The 22,878-nt window shown below is 42.1% G+C and overlaps 1 protein-coding gene across 34 annotated transcripts in view; it reads right to left on the bottom strand.

Annotated features, from left to right (window-relative positions):
• Positions 1-17,113: 17,113 nt before the first annotated feature.
• The window catches only part of DLG2 (discs large MAGUK scaffold protein 2), a 1,074,248-nt gene continuing 1,068,483 nt past the window's right edge, over positions 17,114-22,878 (bottom strand). For all 34 annotated transcript variants that reach the window (XM_054071916.1, XM_054072001.1, XM_054072006.1 and 31 more), the window contains one exon: positions 17,114-22,520. In XM_054071916.1, the coding sequence (XP_053927891.1) occupies positions 22,414-22,520 (107 nt within the window). In that variant the 3' untranslated portion in view covers positions 17,114-22,413. The remainder of the gene's footprint in view (positions 22,521-22,878) is intronic.

The following is a 22,878-nucleotide window of genomic DNA, read 5'->3' as shown; positions in this document are numbered from 1 at the left end:
ATGAAGTTCAACAAAGGCAAGTGTAGAGTTCTGCAACTCAGCAGGATCAACCCCCTGCACCAGGACAGGTTAGGGGCTGACCAGGTGCAAAGCAGCCCTGTGGAGAAGGACCTGGGAGTCTTGGTAGACAACAAGTGAAGCATTAGCCAGCAATGTGCCCTTGTGGACAAGAAGGCCAATGGTGTCCTGGGGTGCATGGAGAAAATTATGGCCAGCAAGGCAAGAGAGGTTCTCCTTTCTCTCTATTCTGCCGTAGGGAGGCCTCATCTGGAGTCTTGTGTCCAGTTTTGGGCTCCCCAGCTTCAGGAAGACAAGGAACTACTGAAGACAGGCCAGCGGAGGCTACAGAGATGACCAGGGGGCTGGAGCATTCCTCTTATGAGGAGAAGCTGAGTGAGCTTTCTCTGTTTAGCCTGGAGAAGAGACTGAGAGGAGATCTTAACAATACTCATAAATATCTAAAGGGCTGGTGTGAGGATGATGGGGCCAGACTCTTCTCAACAGTGCCCAGTGACAGACAACGGGCAATGGGCACAAACTGAAGCACAAGAAATTCCACTTGGACATGAGGAAAATCTTCTTTCCTGTGAGGGTGATGGAGCTCTGGAACAAGTTACCCAGGGATGCTGTGGATTCTCCTCTGGAGATACTCAAACCTGCCTGGGTGTGTTCCTGTCCAACCTGCTCAAGGTGACCCTACTTTAGCAGGGGGTTGGACTGGATGATCACCTGTAGGCCCTGCCAGTCCCCACCATTCTGCGATTCTGTGCTACCCCCTCAAGGGCACCCCAGGAAGGGCTACTGGCAAGCTGCAGAAACTTCTGCATTGCTCACCCTGCTCACTAGTCAGCAGGAATGGCAACCTCCATTGCTCTCCCAAGGCCAGAAGCCATTGGACTTGTGTACATAATGTACTCTTGGCACCCCTCAGTGCAATGCAGCAACCAAGAAAAACATAAGAGCCAAAGTGCGCAACTAACATGAACCAGTGTGTGTCCCCGGGCATTCAATTAGTTAAGCAAAGTAAGTGACCCACATCATCTGTCAATCTAAATGTGCGTAGCATTCATGAAATTTTCCAAAAGTGCATTCATGAAGAAAAAAGTCTGAGCAGCTCTTAAGTGGCAGGGCCATATTACACCCTTCCACCATATTTTCTGTTTCCCCCTTTTGTGTATTTTCCTTGGGGAAAAATATTTTTTCCTGCAAGAGAAAGCAGCAGGAAATTTTCAGCTGACTCAGGTCTACAGAAATTCCCCCAAGATCTCATTTCTTTTTGTTCTGCTCTGCATCATAAAGTATACAAACTGTGTTTACTCAGTACCTGTGTCCCTGCAAGTTCAGTTATGTGTGTTAATCTGTTTAACATTTTATCTCCAACTGCAGTGACTACTTGGCTGTTCAGATCACATTTTCACTTTCTAAAGCTACTCCACGTATTTACTGGGGTGATCCATTCTGCCCATACTGATTGGAAGAGTTTATCATTGACTGGATCAGCTTGCGTATACTTTTGCTCTGGTTTGTTGCTATTTCAAGGGCAGAATATCTCAAGGCTAGAATTTTCTCATCATTTTGGATGAAAACAAAAAATGTTACAGCTGGTGAGCTGGTTAATTATGTTTCAAATCTGTTGCAACTGACTTGCCTTGGCCTCTAAATACCAAGTAGAACATGCTAGGTAGTGTTTGAAAACTGAGACTATGCTTCTATGGAGGTTGGTTTTGTAAGTTAATGGCTCCATGGAGGGATAGCAGGTGAACTTTTGGCAGCTAGAAACCCCCCTGCTGTGCACTGAATAAAAACCTTGATAAAACTGAGACCAAAAGCAGCCCAGGTTTAGATCCACTATGGGCATAGTGCTAGTGTGTGGTCTTGCACGCAGAGCAAGGGGAGGTAAGGAGTCACAGTCTCTCCTTGCTCGGTATTGTATTACACAGCTGAGAATTTTACGTTCAGGCTTGCTTCTGAATAAGCCTCAAAATAATTTTGTTTTGCTTTTGTCTATATCACATATCAATTTATCGTAATCTCTCAATCATGAATTTCCTGTTACAGGGAGGGAAGTTTTACCATCCACATGTTCTGGATGGTGACCCTGAAACGCGGAAAGAAGCCAGATTGGAATCAAGACTTTCTGCGTTTCAGTCCATTGTCTGTCTAAGAAGGCACTGGCGGTTTTGAGGCACTGGAGTGCGTTAGGAGAAGAGCAAGAAAGCTGTTGAAGGGGCTGGAGAACAAGTGTTATGAGGACCAGCTGAGGGAACTGGAGTTGTTTAGCTTAGAGAAGAGGAGGCTGGGGGCAGACCATTGGTCTCTTCTCCCAAGTAGCTAGTGACAGAATGAGAAGAAATGGCCTCAAGTTGCCCTTGGAGGTTTGAATTAGACATTAGGAAAAATTTATTCATTTAAAGGGTTATCAACACTGGAAGGAGCTGCCCAGGGAAGTGGTTGAGTCACCGCCCCTGGAGGTATTTAAAAGATGGGTAGATGAGGTGCTCTGAGATATGATTTCATAGTGGACCAGGTATGGTTGGACTTGATGATCTCAAAGGTCTTTTCCAACCAAATGATTCTATGATTCTTTGATAAGAAGATCGAAGGTTTAGGTGTCCTCTAAGCTTTTAGCAGCATAAAAAGGAGGCAGGCGAGTGAGGTAGCAGGCTTTGTCAATAGCAAGAGAACTCCATGGTGAAAACATTAGTTCACTAATGTCCCAAGGGAAGAGACAAGGAGTGGTGGCCAAAACAGCCAGGAAAGAGATAAGATATAATTCTCTATGTGCCAGGTAAAAATAAGAAATAAAAAAAAAAATAGGAAAGAAAGGCAACCAGCTTTATCATATATCTTACTCCAATATGACATGCACCGTGTTAATTAACTTCAAAATTAACACAATACACTTAAGAAATCATGTGCTTTGTGACCCAGCTGGTCAGCAGTAGACTAATAAAATCTCATCTTGATGCATTCTTGACCTCAGACATGGGATAAAATTACTGATACAGGATCTCTTCAGTCCTCAGGCTGCTTGGTACTGCCATGACTTTTGTGGTAGAACAGTGGTGACAGATAAATGCACAGCGAGGGCCAGACCAGTGCTCACCACCTCCTTGACCTTAAGCACCTCAGTTGGTTTAATCAGTATAGTGTTGTCATTGGATGGTCTATCTGGAGATCAAGTCAATGACAAGATGCCCATGGTTTTTAATGCCCAGGACTTGTGTGAATTAAGAAATAGCAATTGCAATGGCTGAGAAAATTTGTATATGAATATCTTTATGAAGTGAAGGTATTTCCAAAGCAGTGGTACTCATAAAGATCCATAAAGCCCTTCTGCATTCCTGTCTGTTTTCCTGAATGCCTCTGTTTTGCATTTTGAGTCATCCCTGTCAAGGTGGCACCTGCTATATTTTCTGCAGGATATAATTACATTTTCACTGGAAAGATGGACTGGAACAGCAATTGCACTGCAAAGGCAACTAGTTCTTGAGATGCTACAAGTTGTTGAGGTCACTGGGAAAGGAAGCTAATGGTCATATGGTATTATCTTGTGAACACATCCGTAAGAGATACCCTGTCACATGAAGAACTCAACTGATATTAGGAAAACAAAAGACCCGGCATGTTTCTTGACTTTCATGAATTTAAGTTTCTAAAGTTACAAGAGTACTTGTATCAGCATAAAAGCTGCATGAAAATGCCTTTCAGGATCAAGTTATAGATGTATATCGTGACCTTTCTTTAATTTGTCATTATTTTTCCCTATGGATGTATTAGGTTTTTAGAGACTGTACAAAGCAGGTGGCTTTTGCAATTATAATGTTATTTAATGACATTTGCTAAGTTACGAGGAATATTAAAAATTCCGGGAACAGAACCCAAAAAGATTCTTGAAAGCTATCTTGTGATTGCTGTCTATTTGCATATAGATAAAATGTATTTTTCTCCTTCTGACTGGATATTTCTTCTTCTTCCATAATCCAGCTTCCGAAACTTACAAATGGCAGAGTTTTCATTTGGCTCTAAAATCTTGCACAGGCAGAAAAACACAGGCCTCATAAGTGCTTCTAGTGTTCTCAAGGACGTGGAGGGAAAAGAATATTTTCTAGAGGTCAGTTCCACTTCCTTCATCATTCCTGCTAAGGAAGAGTGTGTTTTCTGGTGAAACAACAAGAACAGGCACAGTAGAGGGGACTCAATTCCCAGCTCAGCCCCAAGGAAGATCTTTTATTAGTCATCTACTGATAATCTGATTTTCCCTGGGTTTCAAGCACAAATGGGCATCTAGTGATATTCAGTAAGTCCTTGTACTTTTTGAGTGCAACAGCAGATTAGGTGCTTTGGATGAGATCCACAAAGTTCTAGGCAGATATTTTGTTTCTGAAAAGATTTGGTTTGGTTGTGAGGCTGAGCCCCAAGGAAAGGAACTAGCCATAAATATTGGATGCTCAGATTCACTGGGGTTTCTAAATCTAGAGACAGAGTTCCTTGTCACTTGTAGGTGTCTGAACAGCATTGGTCTATCCAAGCTTCTTCCCATTGAGTGAACCATTCCTGAGAGCTCATTCATGTTAAAAATAGCCATGCAGAAAATAGAGGGGCCAAGAGAGGTAACTGCTTAAGCTGACACTATTGCTGAAAGAAGTGAGAATGGAAGGACAATCGCAGGAGTTTGGTGATCTTCACTGTTAGGTATGAGTTTTGGGAGACACAGGTCACAACTGGTATTTCTTAGGAATAACCTGGTTTGTAATTTACAGAAACAAGTTGTTGCTAGCTCTTTATCAGGGGGTATAGTGATAGGATGAGGGGTAATAGTTGTAAGATGAAAAATGGGAGGTTTAGATTAGGTATCAGGAAGAAATGTTTTTCTGCGAGGATGGCAAGACACTGACACAGGCTGCCCAAAGAAGCCATGTACGCCCCATCCCTGGAAGTGTTCCAGGCCAGATTGGATGAGGCTTTAAGCAACCTGATCCAGTGGAAGGTGTCCCTGCCCATGTCAGGGGGGTTGTAACTTGATGAGCTATAATGTTCCTTTCAACCCAAATCATTCTATGATTCTATGATTACTAATAGTGACCTGCTAATTCACACAACGTGCTCACCCACGTAGTTGACAGACCACCTCACTCACAGCTGCGTGATTGCTGCAGCAGTGGGGAGGCCAAGCCCAGCTGTGTTCTCAGAATTGAGGGTCAAACTGACATGTGTGACTGCTTGGTGAGTGCCTGGAGAATCCCTCTTAGAATACTCTGGATTATCAGGAGTGTGTATATTTCTGCATACAGCAGGCTTCTGGATGTGATCTGAACCATGCAACCCCTCATTGCTGCTGGTGGGTGCAAGTGCCATTTCAGCAGACTCTCATTCACTAAGTTTATCAGTTCTTCTGGATGAAGAAGCACTGCCAGTGCCTACAGCAAATAAGTACTTGGGAGACTTTCAGGCACCTTCCTGGCATATATGTTCCCTTTCCTCTTCTCGTTTTCTGGTGATGACATCACCTGACCAGAATTTTGTGAATTTTCATGAATTATGGACGTATTAAAGAGCAAGCAAGAGAGAAACATCAATGAAATTACCTTGAATTGCCCATCCAGGACCAGTCCCTGAGGAAGAGATGGAATATCCTTTCCTGTAGCCTGCTGGACTTAGACTTTACGTATTGGACTGGTGCATTTGGATTTTTTGACTAATAAGCAGAAATGGTATTGACTTAAAAATAATGAGCTCTTAAAAAAAAAATCAATTTCATGAATTTTTAGCCCACAACTAGAATTCTAACCACTTTTAGTCTTATGTTTCACTGGTAAACTTAAACGACCTTGAAATCTGCCTGCAGCTCTAGCACTAATGTGTCACTGATGGGGAGCACTAACTGACAAAAGAGATAACCTAAATGCAGTCAGAACCACATTTCCTCAGCTAAAAATATGAGTTTTATTATTAGTTGCAAAATGCAACATCTTAAAAATGCATGATAGGTAAACAGCAGTTTTTTTACTGCATTCTGCTTTATGGGTAAAGCAACTTGCTGGGCAATTTTTGGCAGACAACAACATAAACTTACTATTACACTTGCAAACCAAGTGAGAAACAGTAAATGTTTATTGTTGTAAGAAAAGCAGATGTAAACTAAGCTTCACGTGATCTCTGATGAAAAATGGCACTTTATATTTCAGCAGATCTTTGTTTTGTTCAATTTTTATGCTTGTCATCTTCAGTTTCTACTTTTTCAGAACATTTTGCTGACATTTTTTCAAGTTTCTGAAATCCCATCAGCATCTCTCACACTGTCATAGTCTACGGGGTTTGGCTGACAGTATTGCTATAATGTTCTTTTACATTCTTCTAACAGTCTTTATGGCTGGAAAATGCTGAGATCAAAACTTATGGTATTGTTCCTTGATGATCTCAGATGAAAATTTAAAATAAGATTTTTAGAGGATCTTCTCAATTATATTTTTTTTCTTATTTGTTATGACTGTAGGACAAAAGTAAGAAAAAAAAAACAACCGGAAAATCATGCCTGAATTCAGTGTGGGAAGGCAGATTTGCTTCTGTTAGAGATATTATGCAAATGTGAAGCATTTTGCAGTATAGCCTTTAAGTTATGTGATTTTAAGTCAGAGACGGGGAATGCCACTGGTAAACTTTGTTGACTAGGTAGAAACATCCCTCATACATAAAAAGTACTGCTTACTGCTGAATTTAGAGACAATGATGGGCATTGGGGTGTGTGCTGGGTTTCCTTCCCCTACGAAGAGAATTTGGATTAAAGAAAACACTCTTGAGAAGTTGTTGGGCCAGAGTCTTTCATAGAGCAGCTGCTGCTCTGCAAGTGGCACTTTCTTCAACTATGCATAAAAGATATATCCCTTGATTTACCTGTCTGCAATTAATGCTTAGTACTGGTGGCCATAGTAAATGGTTGGAGTGGCAGAGATGAGGATTTCAAATACAGTTTACCATCTATCATAAAGCTCCTTTACTAGTTTTGGAAGAAACTGTTCTGCTGACGAATACTTTAGGCAGAATATGCAAACAGTGAAAATAACAGCATTAATCAGAGGCCAGAGTCTCAGCTGGGAGTTGACAGGGGCAAAAGAATGAGATTTGGCTTCTGCAAGTATCTCCAAATGGGTTAGAATAATATTAAGCATGTGGCCTGTTAGACAAGGGTTGTGTGAAGGTCTATTGGATTCCTTGAAGGAAAAAAAAGGGAAAGTGAAGTTTTATAACTCTGAAACCATCTTGGAGCTGTTTACTAGACAGTCAGGCATTTGTGTGTGTTGTCCTCTGAAGGTTTCTTTTGTAGGCATTGAATTAAGAGAACGCTGTAGATGAAGAGTGTCAGTCCTCTCAGCACCCCAAATCTTGGTGAGTCATTTCCTAGGGGTTATACTCCAAATGCACCCATTGCTGGACAACCTCATTCTCCACTGCTGTCCTTTCCTCTTTTGACCATGCTAGTTCCTATCAAATTAAATTCCACTCCTGTCTTACAGATTTCATAGAATCTTAGAATCATGGGATGGTTTGAGCTGGAAGGGATCTTAAAGATCATCCAGTTCCAATGCCCTTCATAGTGTCGTCCAACTTGGCCTTGAACACCTCCAGAGATGGGGCTTCCACAGCTTCTCTGGGCAACCTGTACCGATGCCTCATCACCCTCACAGCAAAAAATGTTTTCCTAATATTTGTATTCCTGTTAATCTCCCCTTAACCTGACTGCTGTTTTTTGTCGCATAATTCATTCTGTGTCTTATGGCCTCACTGGTTCATCACCACGAACTGCTGGTTTGTATCAGTCCTTCCTTTTCATCACCTTAAATCTGATTTTTCCACAATTTGAACTATATCTGAACATTTTTATCTGAACTATCTTCTCTTCCTTATTTTCTAGTTGTGCAGCACTTATTGTCTGGTTCTGGTACAAACACAGGGTTTTTGAAAATATATTACACAATTAAAATGAAACTTTCATGGGCATTAATTAGTAGAAAAATCATTCAATATGTGTTTGAGAAAGAGAAAGATTTTGGAATGCTTGGTATTTCTCAGATATACTTACTTCCAAATCACTTTTCAAATACCCATTACAGTTTGGGTGGTCAAAGTGTCTAGTCCCTGTTCTGTAACATGTTTGTCATTTATCTCCTCCTTTGGCTGTTGGATGGGACTTGATCTGTGTAATAGTATGATATGGTCTCTCACTAATAGCTCACAAATCTCTCCCTCTGTCAAGTGAGTGCCCATATCATGTAATAAAATTCATATTCCACTGTGAAAGCTTCTCAAAGTTCTGGGGAAAGCGGGTCACACTGTATGAAACAAACATTTTTTTTTTTTTTTCGATTAGGTGTTGGTTTTATCTAAGCCAGTCTGAGCTGGCCAAAAGACAGATATTTTAAAATTTCTTTTTATACAAAAAAAAAAAAAGAAACCACCAGCTAATATGGTTTGCTGTGGTCTGTCAATCTGAAATGATCTATTCTGAATCCTGAATATCAAAACACATGACATTTTTGAGCTGACATTTAGGGAGCATTACTTCTTTGTGAAAAGTTCAAGTATGTTCAGCTTCCCATCTCTTTTTGGCATGCAGCCAAACCCCTGAAATTTCAAATTAGGCAGAAAGTCTTTATGTTGTTATTGTTGGTTTGTTGTTATTGTTGTTGTCATTATCCTCCTCTTCCTTCTCTTTAATACTGGCTGTGTAATTTAGTTCTGACACATAGCCCAGGACCAGCAGAGTCAGTAGCCAGTAAAAAAAATACAATGCTGTTAGTGTCTGGGAAGGTGTGAATTTAGGATAACTTTCATTGCAGCCTTGATACTCTTGTCAAGTTAACTTATTGTGGCCATACCAACCATCTAGATTTTTGTACTGTTTTTTTCCCTTTTGCTCTCATTCCCACTATTCAGGACATCTTTAGGGCAGCAAGTTAATACAATATTGACCCACAGTGCTGCTGTGACCTGTAAACCTATGGAAATATCATGAAGTGCTAAGTATGTGTAGGGCTGGAGCACCTCCCATACAAGGACAATCTGAGAAAGTTGGCATTGCTCAGCTTGGAGAAGAGAAGGCTCTGAGGAGACTTTATAGCGACCCTCTAGTATCTGAAAAGGGCCTACAGGAAAGCTGGGGAGGGACTGTTCATAAAGGCTTGCAGTGATAGGACTAGAGGCAATGGGTATACATTAGAGAGGAGCAGATTTAGACTAAACATAAGGAAAAATTTCTTCACCGTGAGAGTGGTGAGACACTGGAACAGGTTGCCCAGGGAAGCTGTGGGTGCCCCATCCCTGGAGGTGTTCAAGGCCGGGTTGGATGGGGCCTTGAGCAGCCTGATCTAGTGGGACATGTCCCTGCCGATGGCAGAGGGGTTGGAACTAGATGATCTTTAAGGTCCCTTCCAACTCAAAACATTCTATGATTCTGTGAAGAAGGCAGGTCTCTTGACACATATGGAAAGAGTAGAGGTGATTGGCACATCGCCTCAGTCAAATTCCAGCATAGCTGGAATGTGTTAATGTAGTGCCAGTAAAACTTTACTTATGTGAAACGAAGTCTGAGTTATTTCAAAGAACTTTCAGTCTTTTTTCAGTCCTCCAGCTCAAGAGTGCTGGGACAGGGCAAAATCATGCAAGGTGTGATGGCTCTTTTTCTCTTCTCCTTTCTTCGTCTGGTGTCTGGATTGATAACATATGTGGGACTTGATGCTGTTCAGCTATTCCCCCGCTATTCCTGGTGGCAAATAGTGCTGCCACTGTGGCCAGATCGCTGCTTGTGAGGACAGCACACATTGCTTGCAAATGTTGTGAACTGTATGTCCAGCAGCATCCGAGAGCAAGTCAGGCCAAAGAATCATAGAATCATAGAATGGTTTGGGTTGGAAGGGACCTTAAAGTACATACAGTTCCAACCCCCTGCCATGGGCAGGGACACCACCCACTGTTGATCAGATTACTCAAAGCCTCATCTAACCTGGCCTTGAACACTTGCAGGGATGGGGCATCCACAACTTCTCTGGGCAATCTGTGCCAGTGCTTCACCACCCTCACAGGAAAAGATTTCTTCCTAATATCTCATCTAAATCTCCACTCTTTCAGCTTAAAACTGTTCCTGTTCTTCCTATCCCTGCACTCCCTGATGAAAAGCCCCTCTCAGCTTTCCTATAGGCTGTCTTTATCTACTGGAAGGCTGCTGTAAGGTCTCCCTGGAGCCTTCTCTTCTCTGGGCTTAACTAACCCAACTCGCTCAGCCTGTCCTCGTATGGGAGGTGCTCCACCCCTCTGTTCATTTTTGTGGCCTCTTCTGGACTTGCTTTAGCAGATCCATGTCCTTCCTGTGCTGACTAGAAGAGCCATGGTGTGGGGGAGCCGTAAGCCAGGCACAAGCATTCCAGCTGCTGTTCAGAGGGACACTGAGTGCAGAAGGTTCATAGGGCAGGCTTTGAAGGCACTCTTATTCCTAATCAGAGCAGGTTTCTGGTTACCATGCCTGATCACTGTGGTTAATTAGCCAATTCCACTCTGATGTATAAGCAAAATACAGAAGAGCATTTTTTCCTCTTTGGAAGTGGCTGGGGAAGAAGAGTAGTCAATACACCTTATTTTTTTTTTTATTCTACAGTTATCAATGCTTTTCTTTATTTCTCTTGAAGCAAAAGGAAAAACTGCCCTGAGAAACTAAGGCTTCCTGTGAGCAGTTCTAGCTCTTGCTGTCCATTTGGACATATTCCTCAGGCTCTGGGATTGTTGGCTTCACAGTCCTCTTTCTCCCTCTTTGTGCATGGATAAGCCATTCCTCCTACACCAACTTCTACTCTTTGCCTCACCTCTGTGTTCTCTCTTTGTACCTTTTCTACCCCTGCTCAAACAAAGGCTTTTATTATGACCTTTGCAATGAAACATCATTCTCCTGTCATTTTTTTTTGTTCCCTGCCTGCACTTTTTGCACCTCCTGCTAAAAAATAGCAATAAAAGTGCTGTGGTTTAAATTATTTCTCGCCTACACTGACAACAGAGATCGTGCAGATAATGGAGTAATGCATTATTACTTGCTTGCACCACGGGCACTCATCATATGGAGGCAAATTCCCCAATCAGGAAGTGTCGCTGAAGGAAAACAAAAATCTTTGGGAAGCTTAAGAAGAATTAGCAGCTGTAGCTGCTATCAAGAGAATTAATTCTTAAGCAACCTGTACCTCTAGCACTCCAGAGGAGGGCCACAAAAATGATCTGAAAGCTGGAGACCTCACCTGTGAGGACAGGCTGAGAGAGTTGGGATAGTTAAGCCCAGAGAAGAGAAGGCTCCAGGGAAATGTTATAGCTGCCTTCCAGTATTTAAAGGGGGTTAGAGGAAAGACGGGGTCAGACTTTTCAGCAAGGCTTGTTGTGACTGGACAAGGAGTAGTGGTTTTAAACTAAGGAAGGGTATATTTAGACTGGATAGAAGGAAGATATTTTTTATAATGAGAGTGGTGAAACACTGGCACAGGTTACCCAGGGACATAGTGGGGGCCCCATGCCTGCAAGCATTCAAGGCCAGGTTGGATGGGGCTCTGAGCAACCTGATCTAGTGGAATATATCTCTGCTCTTGCAGAGGGATTGGACTAGATGACCTATAAAGTTCCTTTCCAACCCAAAGTATTCTATGTTTCTGATTCAATGTCTGTGCTGCATTCAAGGTGGCAAATCCTCCTTGAGATACAGCTGTCTGTGTGTGTACCCTGTCCTTTCCTCCCAAAAGGTTACCAGCCAGGCTGGGCAACCCAGCAGGACACTAGCTTCACCTCATTGAATCTCAAAACAGCTATATAGAAAAGCTATTGTGTGCATTCATGCCCTGGGCTGGGCTGTAATGGGTATGTACTGCTTAGGTACCTACACGAGGGACAGTGTATTATAGAATCATATAATAGTTTGGGTTGGAAGGGGCCTTAAAGATCATCTAGTCCCAACTCCCAACCACACCAGACTCCTCAAGGCCCCATCCAACCTTGCCTTGAACTCTTCCAGGGAGGACCATACACAACTTCCCTGGGCAAACTGTTCCAATACCTCACTACCCTCATCACGAATAATTTCTTCCTAACGTCTAATCTAAATCTCGTTCTTTCCAATTTAAAGCCATTCCCCCCTCATCCTATCACTACGTACTCTTGTAAAATGTCCTTGAAGAGCTGTCCTGTAAAAGTTTACCCCATGAGAATGTGGGCATCCAAGAGTTGCAAAGTTTCTGGGCTCTGCATTGGAGATTTTGTGCACGGCAATATGGTCCTGGCAGTACTGGGAGGGATATATATCGCTGCTGCCCTCAGCATTTGTAGCTGAGTGTGTCTGTAGTGATTCTACAAAGCTGGTGGAGCTTAAGGTGATTGTTTAGGGCACGGGTATAGACGGGCCCTTCAGAGAGCATTTGTGAGCAGTGAGACTGTGCCTTGGCTGTGCAGTTCGCTCTCAGGCACACACTGTGGTGCAGCCAGGCCTAAATTCCTGCTTAAGGGAAGGCAGTTGCTATATTTAGGGCAGAGATTTGTGGTCTCTGGGGATATGTCTCCATAAGCAAAGACACCATTAAAAACTGGCTTCTTCTGTAGGACTATGAATTACTGCTTGCACGGTCCTTAGTGGTTTTTTTTTTCAGGTTCTTTAATGCATTGAAACTCTTATTTGCCTTATCTAACCTTATGCTCAGAGACCCATTAGCCTCCATATGTAACTCTGCTGGTTAATGGAGTGAAGCAGTCACTGAGTAGGGCGAGACCTTCCTCTCGCCACACCTCTCCATCAACTCTATCTGGGGCCTGCAGCCTCACTTACATACCTTCTACTTGTAACAAGATTATCACTGCCTTCCCACCCCAAATCCACTCAGCTGAATAAGGTACCATCCTTTTACCTTGCCTCCATACATTGCGCTGCAAACCCAATCCCACCATGGACTAAGCTCAGGCAAGCACCTAAGCTCATTTAGTGGGAAATGCTCCTTCTACCAATTGCTTTGGAATTGGGAATGTGCAGAGCTTTTCCCTGTTTGGCAGACATAGTCTCAGAATAATGCTTTCCTTCTCATTTAATAGCTCTAAAATAGGACTATGTGGTGTCCATTGAAAAAGAGGCTCTGGATATGAGATTATACTGTCTGCTGATAAGCATACTTACCTACAGCAAACGCCAGCCCTATTAAAGGAAAAGGAAGGCTGGGGAGGGGCTCTTTATCAGTGATTGCAGGGACAGGATGCGGGGGAATGGTTTTAAGCTGAAAGAGGGGAGATTTAGGTGAGCTATTAGGAAGAAATCTTTTCCTGTGAGGAAAGCTTAGAAAATATTTTTCTAATATTTTACTGGAGGTATATTGCCTTTACTCAGCAACTGAATCCCAGCAAATTACATCCATACAGGCAGAATATGGCCACTAAATACACCACCAGAGGAAGAAAATGGGTGTCTTGGTGGCTTCTGCAAGCTGCAAAGCCTGTCTAAAATGCCTCTTGTGCACAGGTGGTGACAGGAGCATAAGAGAAGCCTTTGTCCTCAGAACCTTTAGATTTGTTCTGAGTCATGGAGCTGACAGTGTTTGAAGCATTTTCTGTTAACAAAGAGAGAAAGAAATGGGTGTTTGACATAGGTTTGACACTCTTAGTACTTAAACGTGGTGACGACTGTGACAGTTTAGCCTTGTGCTTTGAGTTTAAAGATACTGTACAGCCCCTTGACCAGCTGTTACTGCACTGCAGATGGCACAGTGGCAACACCCTTTCTTGTGAAAAAGGGAGAAAGTGGCAAGAATACCTTAAAGAAACTGTTTCTTTGGAGTCCGGCATGATCTCTTTTCAGACCAGCCTGCTGGGGCAGGAAGGTCAGGCAGTGATCAGACAGGGTTTGCTGGTGCCAGTAATGAGTTTCTGCTGCGGACTGGGACTTCATGTGAACTGTTGCTAGAGGTGGATTTAACTCAAGGTTCTTGGTATCTCTGTACTGTTCCCACATGTTTTAAGCCCATCCCAGAGTTTGACAGCTTAAAAAAACCCTGAAAATTGCGGTTTATAACTGATGTCCCATTGCATTTCTAGACTCTACTGCAAGGTCAAGTCTTTGGTAGTCTCAGGGAGTCTCTCCTGAGTCCTCTGAAAGGGAGGCCATAAGGGGCTTAGTTGAAAACTCTTTACCTTCCATACACACCAGAGCAAGTCCTCAACTTCAGGCTAGTTGTGTAGCCTAAGACATTAGCAGTGTAGGGGCCAGCTGTGTATTACTTTTCTACTGATATTATAACAGCCCTATTACTATTACACTAATAATATAATAGACCTAATTCATTTTCCCTGTTTGCTACCACTTGCTTCTGCTTAGAGCAAGGGCTAATGAGCGGTTGACAGTAATGAGCTTCTGCAGCAAACATTTCAGTTTCTTCACTGACTAAAATTAGTTATCTCTTCTAGGGATCGTGCTCTGCCTTCCATGGATATTTGGCAACATTGGCTCTCTGGTGTGTCAAGAAGGAACCATCTCCATCAGCAAGAGACTGCAGTGGTGGGCACTACCCAGAACAGCCCTCCTGCACTGAGCAGGGAAGATGTGTTTTTGTTCACTGCTTTCCAAACTGTTCTATAGACCAGTTCAGCTCTGACTGTTTTACCGGTGACCCATCCAGCCAGCCAACCCAACAGCCCCTACTTTGCAGTTACAATGTCACCTCCTTGTAGCAATGGGCTTTATAACGGTGCTGCTGATGAGTCCTGCTCTGGAAGGGCTATTACGGTCACTATTCCTGCATTTTCCAATTGTTTTGACAATAAAGATTAGTGTGTGGATTGCTGGTGGGGAAGAGGATCTGGTATGTGGATGAGAAGCTCAATATGAGTCACTAATGTGCGCTTGCAGCCCAGAAAGCCAATGTATGCACTGGGCTGCATTAAAAGAAGTGTGACTAGCAAGGTGAGGGAGAGGATTCTGACCTTCTGCTCTGCTCTTGTGAGACTTAGCTGGAGCTCCGCTTTCAGTTCTGGAGTCCTCATCACAGGAAGGATGTGGATCTGTTAGACTGAGTCTGGAGGAGGCAAGGAAGATGATTTGAAGGGTGGAGCACTTCCCATATGAGGGCAGGCTGAGAGAGATGGGCTTGTTCAGCCTAGAGAAGAGAAGGCTCTAGGGAGACCTTATAGCAGCCTTCCTGTACTGAAAGCTGGGGAGGGCTCTTTATCAGGAAGTTCAGGGATAGGATGAGGGGGAACGGTTTTAAGCTGGAAGAGGAGAGATTTAGATGAGATATTAGGAAGAAGCCTTTTCCCGTGAGGGTGGTGAGACACTGGCACAGGTTGCCCAAAGAAACAGTGGATGCCCCAACCCTGGAGATGTTCAAGGCCAGGCTGGATGAGGCTTTGAGCAACCTGATGCAGTGGGAGGTGTCCCTGCCCATGGCAGAGGTGTTGGAACTGTATAATCTTTAACATCCCTTCCAAACCAAACAATTCTACAATTCTGTGTATTACAGAGTTTTAGGAACTGAATTGCTATTTTCCTGCTCTCCCATAGGTAAAATTGGGACCCAGATGTCATTGCCTTGCTCTGTTCCAGCTGTAAAGTGCTATGATTATAGTGAAATGAATAACTTGCTGATGTCAGATTGGCACCTACATTTCTTTGAAAATCAGTGTGAAATGACTTTCCAAGACGGATTAGGCGCTTGGTGGCATCTGTATATAGAAGGACTGCTGACCTGCCTTGCAACCCTTGTCCCAAATAATTCTTCAGACTGGGACATAGTGTCTTTCAAGCCACAAGGGTGCAATTGGACAACTGAGTCCAGATGTTTGTGTGGTTGTGTGAATGGAACATTAAAAAGCAGTGGGGCAAACGAGAGAAAGTGACCATTCAGGACATACTCAATGCCTGGCTGAGGCAGCGGGCTGGCAAGTTTTGCCACAACTGCCTGAATCCGTAGTCACACCATGTTGTAGGTTGTTGCAATTTTTAAGTATTTTCTGCTTTCCAGGCATTTTATAAAGATTGTTTTCCAGGTTTCTTTTGTTTTTTGCAGTATGTAGTCTAGGGATTTAGCTCAGGTTTGCCTAGAGATAAGGTGAAGAAGAAAGTATTTAATAAGAGATGCTGCTCTGTAATGAAGAGCCCCTACCTACAGACAGCTTTGAGGCTGCTAAGGAAAGCAGCTTCTATTTGTTGCTAAGATTGTTGGAGCAGTGACTTAGCATGCAAAAAACCTATCAGTAAACAGGCTTGCATCTCAAAAATAAGATGCTGACTTTTACCCCCCTACTTTGCGCTCATCTGCATATCAATGTGAGCTATTGTTTGGGTTCTCTCCGTTGTAATCTGTTGGAGAAGTCTAAAGCATCACAGTGAATGTCTGGATGATTAGTGACCCTTGTGATTATCCAAATAAGACTCTATAGACAGAGATTTTCTCACTGTAGTGTCAGCTGTGGTTCCCAGAGCCATATGGAGGCTCCATGGTCCACTGCAGGCCTCATTTAGCACTGTCTGTGTGTCGAAAACAGCATCTCTATCATGTTTCTGCCTCTGCTGCAGGCTGACAATGTTAATGTAGCCTCCCCGGAGCCTATAAGCCATCTGCAAAGACATTCCTGGGATGGCCAAACCCCAAGGTTCTTGGACTGTTGGGACTCCATAGCACAACTGGAGTTTATACTCCACTGAATTGCTTACAAGCATGGAATTTATAGTCTTTATCCTAATGGCTGTGCTGTGATGTCAGAAATATGGAACAATTCTTTAATAATAATAAACAATTATGATAATTATTCACCAAGATGTTGATAGTACCTCGTATGCAGCAGAATTGTGGTAAGGAGAAATTGGCAGAACTTCATCAAAGAGACTCTTGGTGGCAACTTCCATGTCAATGTGAAGTCAAAAAGAGAAAAAAATTAAAGAAAGAAAAATATTTCTATATCTTACTTTTGAAACCACCATCCCACTTCCAGACCTGTGTCTGTCTTGTGTGAGAGATGTGATAGTGTCTCAAGACACTTAAGAGCATATTCATTCTCTTTTGCTGTTCTGCTTCAAGGAAAAAAGACAAATTATGCCTTGTGAAGAAGCCATTTGCTATAAAGTGTAAAAATGCTTTAATATTAATATTTTATAATAAAATTCATGACATATTTATAAACACTCTATCAAGCATTTACAACTAAACCACAGCTGAGAGCTTGGACTGGAATAAATAAGCAAGGACACAGCTAGTATGAAATATACATCTTAATTTTTATAATTGTGTGTGCTTTATTCTTTACACAAATGGAATGGATGCGCAGAATATTTACACATAACAGGAGTGTAAGCTGGACAGGGTGTTTTGTAAACTCCAGTTCAGATTCTGAGTACCCCACACCACAGCTGGACTGAGAAACATCCTGCTAAAGAGACACGTGCTGGCCAGCGTGCCAGATTGAACAACCTGCTGAATACAGACAGCTGCACTCAGCAATTCAGACTGACCAATTCTCATTTAGGAACACAAATCCAGAAATTGGAAGATTGCTATTCCACTAAGAGCCAACAGCATTGCTCTACTTTTTCTATTTTATGTTTTTTTTCTTTCCCCGAATATCTTGCCAAGGATTCTGGCTACTGCGCATCTCCTGAAATGCTGTTTTACAACAGGGCAAGTTGCCTGTGCTACAGGTTAGGGCCAGATGGCATAAGCTGCTAATGTGGTGTGAGGAATGATGGATCATATCTCATGCTCCTCACTTTAAAGACAGAGTCTCAAAAGGGCCATGGGGCAGTGATTCCTGTTGCTCTTGGTGAGATGTCAGTGAGGCTGAAGCCTGAAAACCTGCTCACAGTATTTGGCCCAAGGGGTGTCTTTTTATTCAGTAATTTCACAGCATCTACCTCAAAAGGATCTTGGTCCATGACTTGGCCCTCTGTGTGCTACAGTAATATAAGCAAGTAATCATGGAAAACACTGAGTTGCTGTTTAAATGTGTGGCCTTGGTGTTTTACAGTAATGATAAAATATTAGTGTAATGGGGAGGGTGGAGGTGGAACTTCAGGTGGTCTAAATGGGATGTACTTCATTGATGTCCCTGCCCATTGCTGGGGAGCTGCACTAGGTAACCTTTAAAGGTCTGTTCCACCCCAAACCATTCTGTGATTCTGTGAAATCAGTGGAGTGATTGTGATTTACACCAACTGAGGATCTAGACTAGTGATATGCTGAATAGATTTTAGATGTCACTTGCTGTTAGCTTTGATGCTGATTTGTGCCCTAAAATGGGAACTTTTTTTTTTAACATAGTGACGACCTCATTCTTACTTCTGAACTAATTGACAAGATATCCGATTTTAATGGAATAGGAAAATACATCTATTCCATCAAGTCATGGGCTTGAGCACATGAATGCATTGCACAGTGAACCGCATGCATCACATGGCAGACAATATGTTCAAGAGAAAAGAATGTTGAGATTAAAGCTGTGAGTGATAAAAGACCACGTTCTGTGAACACGGCAGATATTATGGCTTTAAATGTGCAGCTTAAAAAGAAGCCTGGGACTTCGCTCATTAACACTGTTTTTCCTACAAATATCCTCATGTGTTATCACTCACTGAATCCTCCGGTCAGGGTTACATTTTGGTAAAAAAAAAAAATTAAGAAAACCAAAGCAAAAATAGATTTTGACTGAGTGCTTATGAGCAAATAACAGTGAAGGTGTAACACCAACAATTTCTCCAGAGAAAATTAATATAAATAGGTAGGTGGATGCTGTATAACTAGGACACTGTTGCTGGCTTGTAGTGGTTATTAGCTCAGGTTCAACACTGCTCTCCAGGATGAGGATTTGTAATTTCAGTGCAAAGGAGAGATTTCTTATCCTTGACTTTCACAGGGTAGTTCCTAGGACCCTATCCACACCGGAGCATCAAACCATGCTAGCTACAAACACAATTACATCACAGAATATTTATCTAGAAACAGCCTTTACTACCAAAGAAATTACAAAGCGCTAGCGTGGACAGGGTACCTCTGTAGGAAGGCAGAATTAAGTGAGAAAGAGGCTCTTTAACTGGTTGATAGACTGTAAGACCAGTAAAGAGTGCGTTTCACTGAGCCCTGTTAGCAAGCTCTCAATGAGCCAGTGCACAATAGTTGCTTTGTGGCAAGGAGAAATAAATAAGTTGTAATATTGCACATCTGCACAAAGCTAGCAAGATGTCTTTGTGATCATTCATGGGTGGATGAAAAGCTGTGATGCTTTTGGTTCTGCTTAGACCCTATGGTGCTACACACTGTGCCAGAACATGAGAAATAGCACCAGGGGCGTGATCTGGCACTTTTCCTAAAGGGTCCAGCATTTGCATTTGTCTCATGTTTAGACGCTTGCAAGTCTTTTACATGGACAGAAAAGGAATCTGATTACGCTAAGCTGTGTTAGCACCACTATGGTCTTGGGTGCCAACTGTTGTGGGTTGTGAGTTTGGACTTTTTGCATCAGATGTAATTTTGCATGAATATTATGTTTCTCTTCCTCCTCCCACTACCACCCAGTATGATCTGAACAGCTGCAGTGCAAAAATGAACTGCGGCTCTGAGGATGCTGAAACATGAAACGCAAAATGTCAACGCACAAAACAAATGAGAGTACAAGTCCTAAGGGAAATAAGACCTCTTACTGCTTCTCTTGGCGATTTGTTTTTTAAATATATGTTTTATTTAAAAAAAAAAAAAAAAAAAAGAAGTGCAATGGCAACTCTAAACTGGAAGCACAAACAACAGACAGGGAAAAATAAATAAAGTTACTACAGTAACCAAAGACTGATGGAAAAATTAATTGTACTCAGCCATAGTGTTACTGTTCACTGTAAAGCACAGCACATGACAAAGCAAAACACTTACTAGTAGAATAGTACCATAAAAGGCTGCATGCTGAACTAAGAAACAAAGAAGCAGATGTGATTGATTGATTGCTTAAAAACAGAGCTGAAAATTAGAATGAAGTTCCTGTTTAGGATATTCGTTTTTTTTTCAGGTCTGATGGGCTATTTCCCGACCTGGGGCAATAGTACTTTACCAACATGGAAAAATCCATGGCTTCCAAAGATCTGGGGTCACTCTGTGGATTTCTGCAGAATTATCCAAAATCTAAGCTTTCATTCATTGATATTTAGTAAAAAAAAAAAGTGTTTGTAGCCCTTCTGGTTACAAAGCTCTTTCGGAGACTTAACTGATACCCTTGTTTATACATCTGCGCTGGCCAGGCAAGAAAAATAGTAGTTAAAGAAGTATGAACTTCTCAAAGTTACCATAGTAGGGCAGTAAGTGAGAGGCCACCTCAGGGCCACTAAAATGCCCATATTTTTAACCCTTTCACTGCTGGTGGCTCTATTGCAAACATCCAGCTAGTCGTGCTCTCTGTGGAGGTTGGCTGGACATACCTGTCAGCTTGACAGGGTGCAGAAATGGAAGCTTCAAGTAGGCAAGTAACTGAGAAGTCTATTTAGCATTTGCCCTTGAAACATCTTTAAGCATCAGGGTTGCTGTAGCCACCAGCTAATAAGCAGCAGACTCCTGCGGCGCAGCAGGCAGGAGAGTGTGGGTTTATAGAAAACTTGGTCCAGCAGCAGCAAAGGCAGTTCAGTTTATCATCACAATATCTCTTGCGGTTGTCCCCTTGTGTGTTAGAGTGAAGAATGACATCAGTATACAAAGGAAGGGCAATGTGAAACAAGTAAAAAACACCTCTCTCTCCTCTTACATCCACCCAAACTGCAATTCCACAGACTTTCCCCAAATCCCTCACAAATGTCCATTGCCTCAGTTTTTGCTTTTAAGACCCTTGTTGACTGTGAAATGAATGAAGATACAATTTAGTTGGTGTCCTGCCGACATAGAAAGATCAAATGCTTTTGGTATTTCCTTTAAAGAAACAGGAATAATCATAAAACACTTGAGGGTGAAGAGTGACTCCTTCCAAGAGAGAAACTATTAACAGCATTCAAGCACTGACATTTTGCTTCTGAAAAATCATCCATTTCAATTTAAAAATGCATTATGCCTCTGTGTTCAGAAAAGGTCCTATGGGGCAGTCAGTTCAAGAGTTCTTTCCACAGGAGTTCAGGAGTGATTAAATAGAGGCAAGGGAGAGGATTAAATTGAGAGAAAAACAAGCTGACAACTACAATTTAAGGATTTTTCTTGCTTGTCATTAATAATAGAGAATCTGTTACAGAAAAGGGATAATGCAACTTGATGGTCCTCTTTACATTTTACAGTCACACAAGGGTGTAAATATTTAATCTTTCAGTTAATTAATCTTTACAAAATATCTCACAAAAACATTTTTACCTATAGAAATTAGTTTCTATACATCAATATATTTTTATTTTTATAAATTATTCCATCTTTAAGTGCCTTCTATCAATATAAATGATAAAATAGACAATCAAAAATTTTAAAGCTTTTCCCAGTTGTATCCCTCCTTTTCAACATAGGTGCTGTGAATCCTCATGGGTGTGTGTATCTGCATGGGAACGTGTCTGTGTGCACGTGTGTGTGATGTGAAATGCTTCCATCCTCTCCCACCCCCAAACTCCATTAAAATAAACTATTTTGTTATTAGTTCCTGATGCAATATTGTTTCCAAAGGGGGAAAAAGAAATGCTTGACTTGGTTTCAGAAATCAAAAGATGTGCATAGTTACCAAAGTCGAGGTGTACCAACTACAAATGTGCAATGACAAACTTAGAATAGGCCCCACCTCCCAGTCAAGTCAAAGAGCATCCTACCGATGACTTCAGTAGGAAGTGGACCAAGTACTCTGAGCTTGATTTTGCAAGGTGCGTGTGGCCCTGATCTAGCAAAACGCTTAAGCCTGTGCTTAGCTTTGAGAACATGAATAGTCCTAGTGGAACTGATGGGACTAAATGGCATAAGAAAGGATCACAAGTGACTCCAAGTCAACAGGCTACTCATGTGTGGGAATTGGGGTCAAGTGCTGAGCGCCTTGCAGGATCAAGCCCTGTATGAGGTTCAAGAGCTGGGAACTTCTCTTTAGAGCAATCAACACACTGAGCTCAGCCATTGAAATCGATCAAAATGTCCACGTGGGCACAGGAGGTGGCTAGCTCCCCTTGACAGAGGGTCTCCATGTCAAAAGTTTATACCTACAACTGGTGCTCTGAGCACACAACAGATTTGCTTTATATGGTAGAAGTCTTTTTGTTCTTACCCTTTGACCCATCAGTGTCCTTCATGGCTTCAAACACTTTGTGTTGTACATTCATCAAAATTCACATTGACTGCAAAGAACATAAATGCAACAAAAACAGGAAAGCCTCCAAATAGTATATTATAGTTTTCTTCTAAATATTCTCCCGTTGTAATCAGAGGTGCAGTGGCTAATTTATAATTTTTCCTTTGAAGGAATCCAGATGAAAGGCCCAGATTGTTCTTCAATTACAAGTTTGCATTGATTATATATATCTTCTAAGCTATCTCCTTGGACAATAGCTGCAGTAAGAAAACATATGAATATTTAATTTAATTGATGTATTCCACAGCATCTAGTTTCAACAGATTTTCAGTGTACTCATAGATGATGAAATGCGAAGCAATATTAGAACAATGTGATGTTGTTGATTATGGAAAGGTTAGCACTCGCCAGACGGCAATTAAGTTCAAACCAATGGAACCTTCCCAAAATAGACACTCATTCCACTGTTTGTGGTGAGACAACTGAGCCAGGTTAGTTTAGACTAACAGCTCCATCCCATGGGAAGGCAACATGATAAGTTCCCACTGTTGCAAGCCAAGCTTAATGTTTCATTTGATTTAAAAGCTACTTCAGCAGTGAAGAGCAGCAGATTCA

Source organism: Cuculus canorus, chromosome 1, assembly GCF_017976375.1.
Source record: "Cuculus canorus isolate bCucCan1 chromosome 1, bCucCan1.pri, whole genome shotgun sequence".
Lineage (NCBI taxonomy): Eukaryota > Metazoa > Chordata > Aves > Cuculiformes > Cuculidae > Cuculus > Cuculus canorus.
The sequence above is the reverse complement of the archived record's forward strand: the minus strand, read 5'-3'. Positions and strand labels throughout refer to the sequence as shown.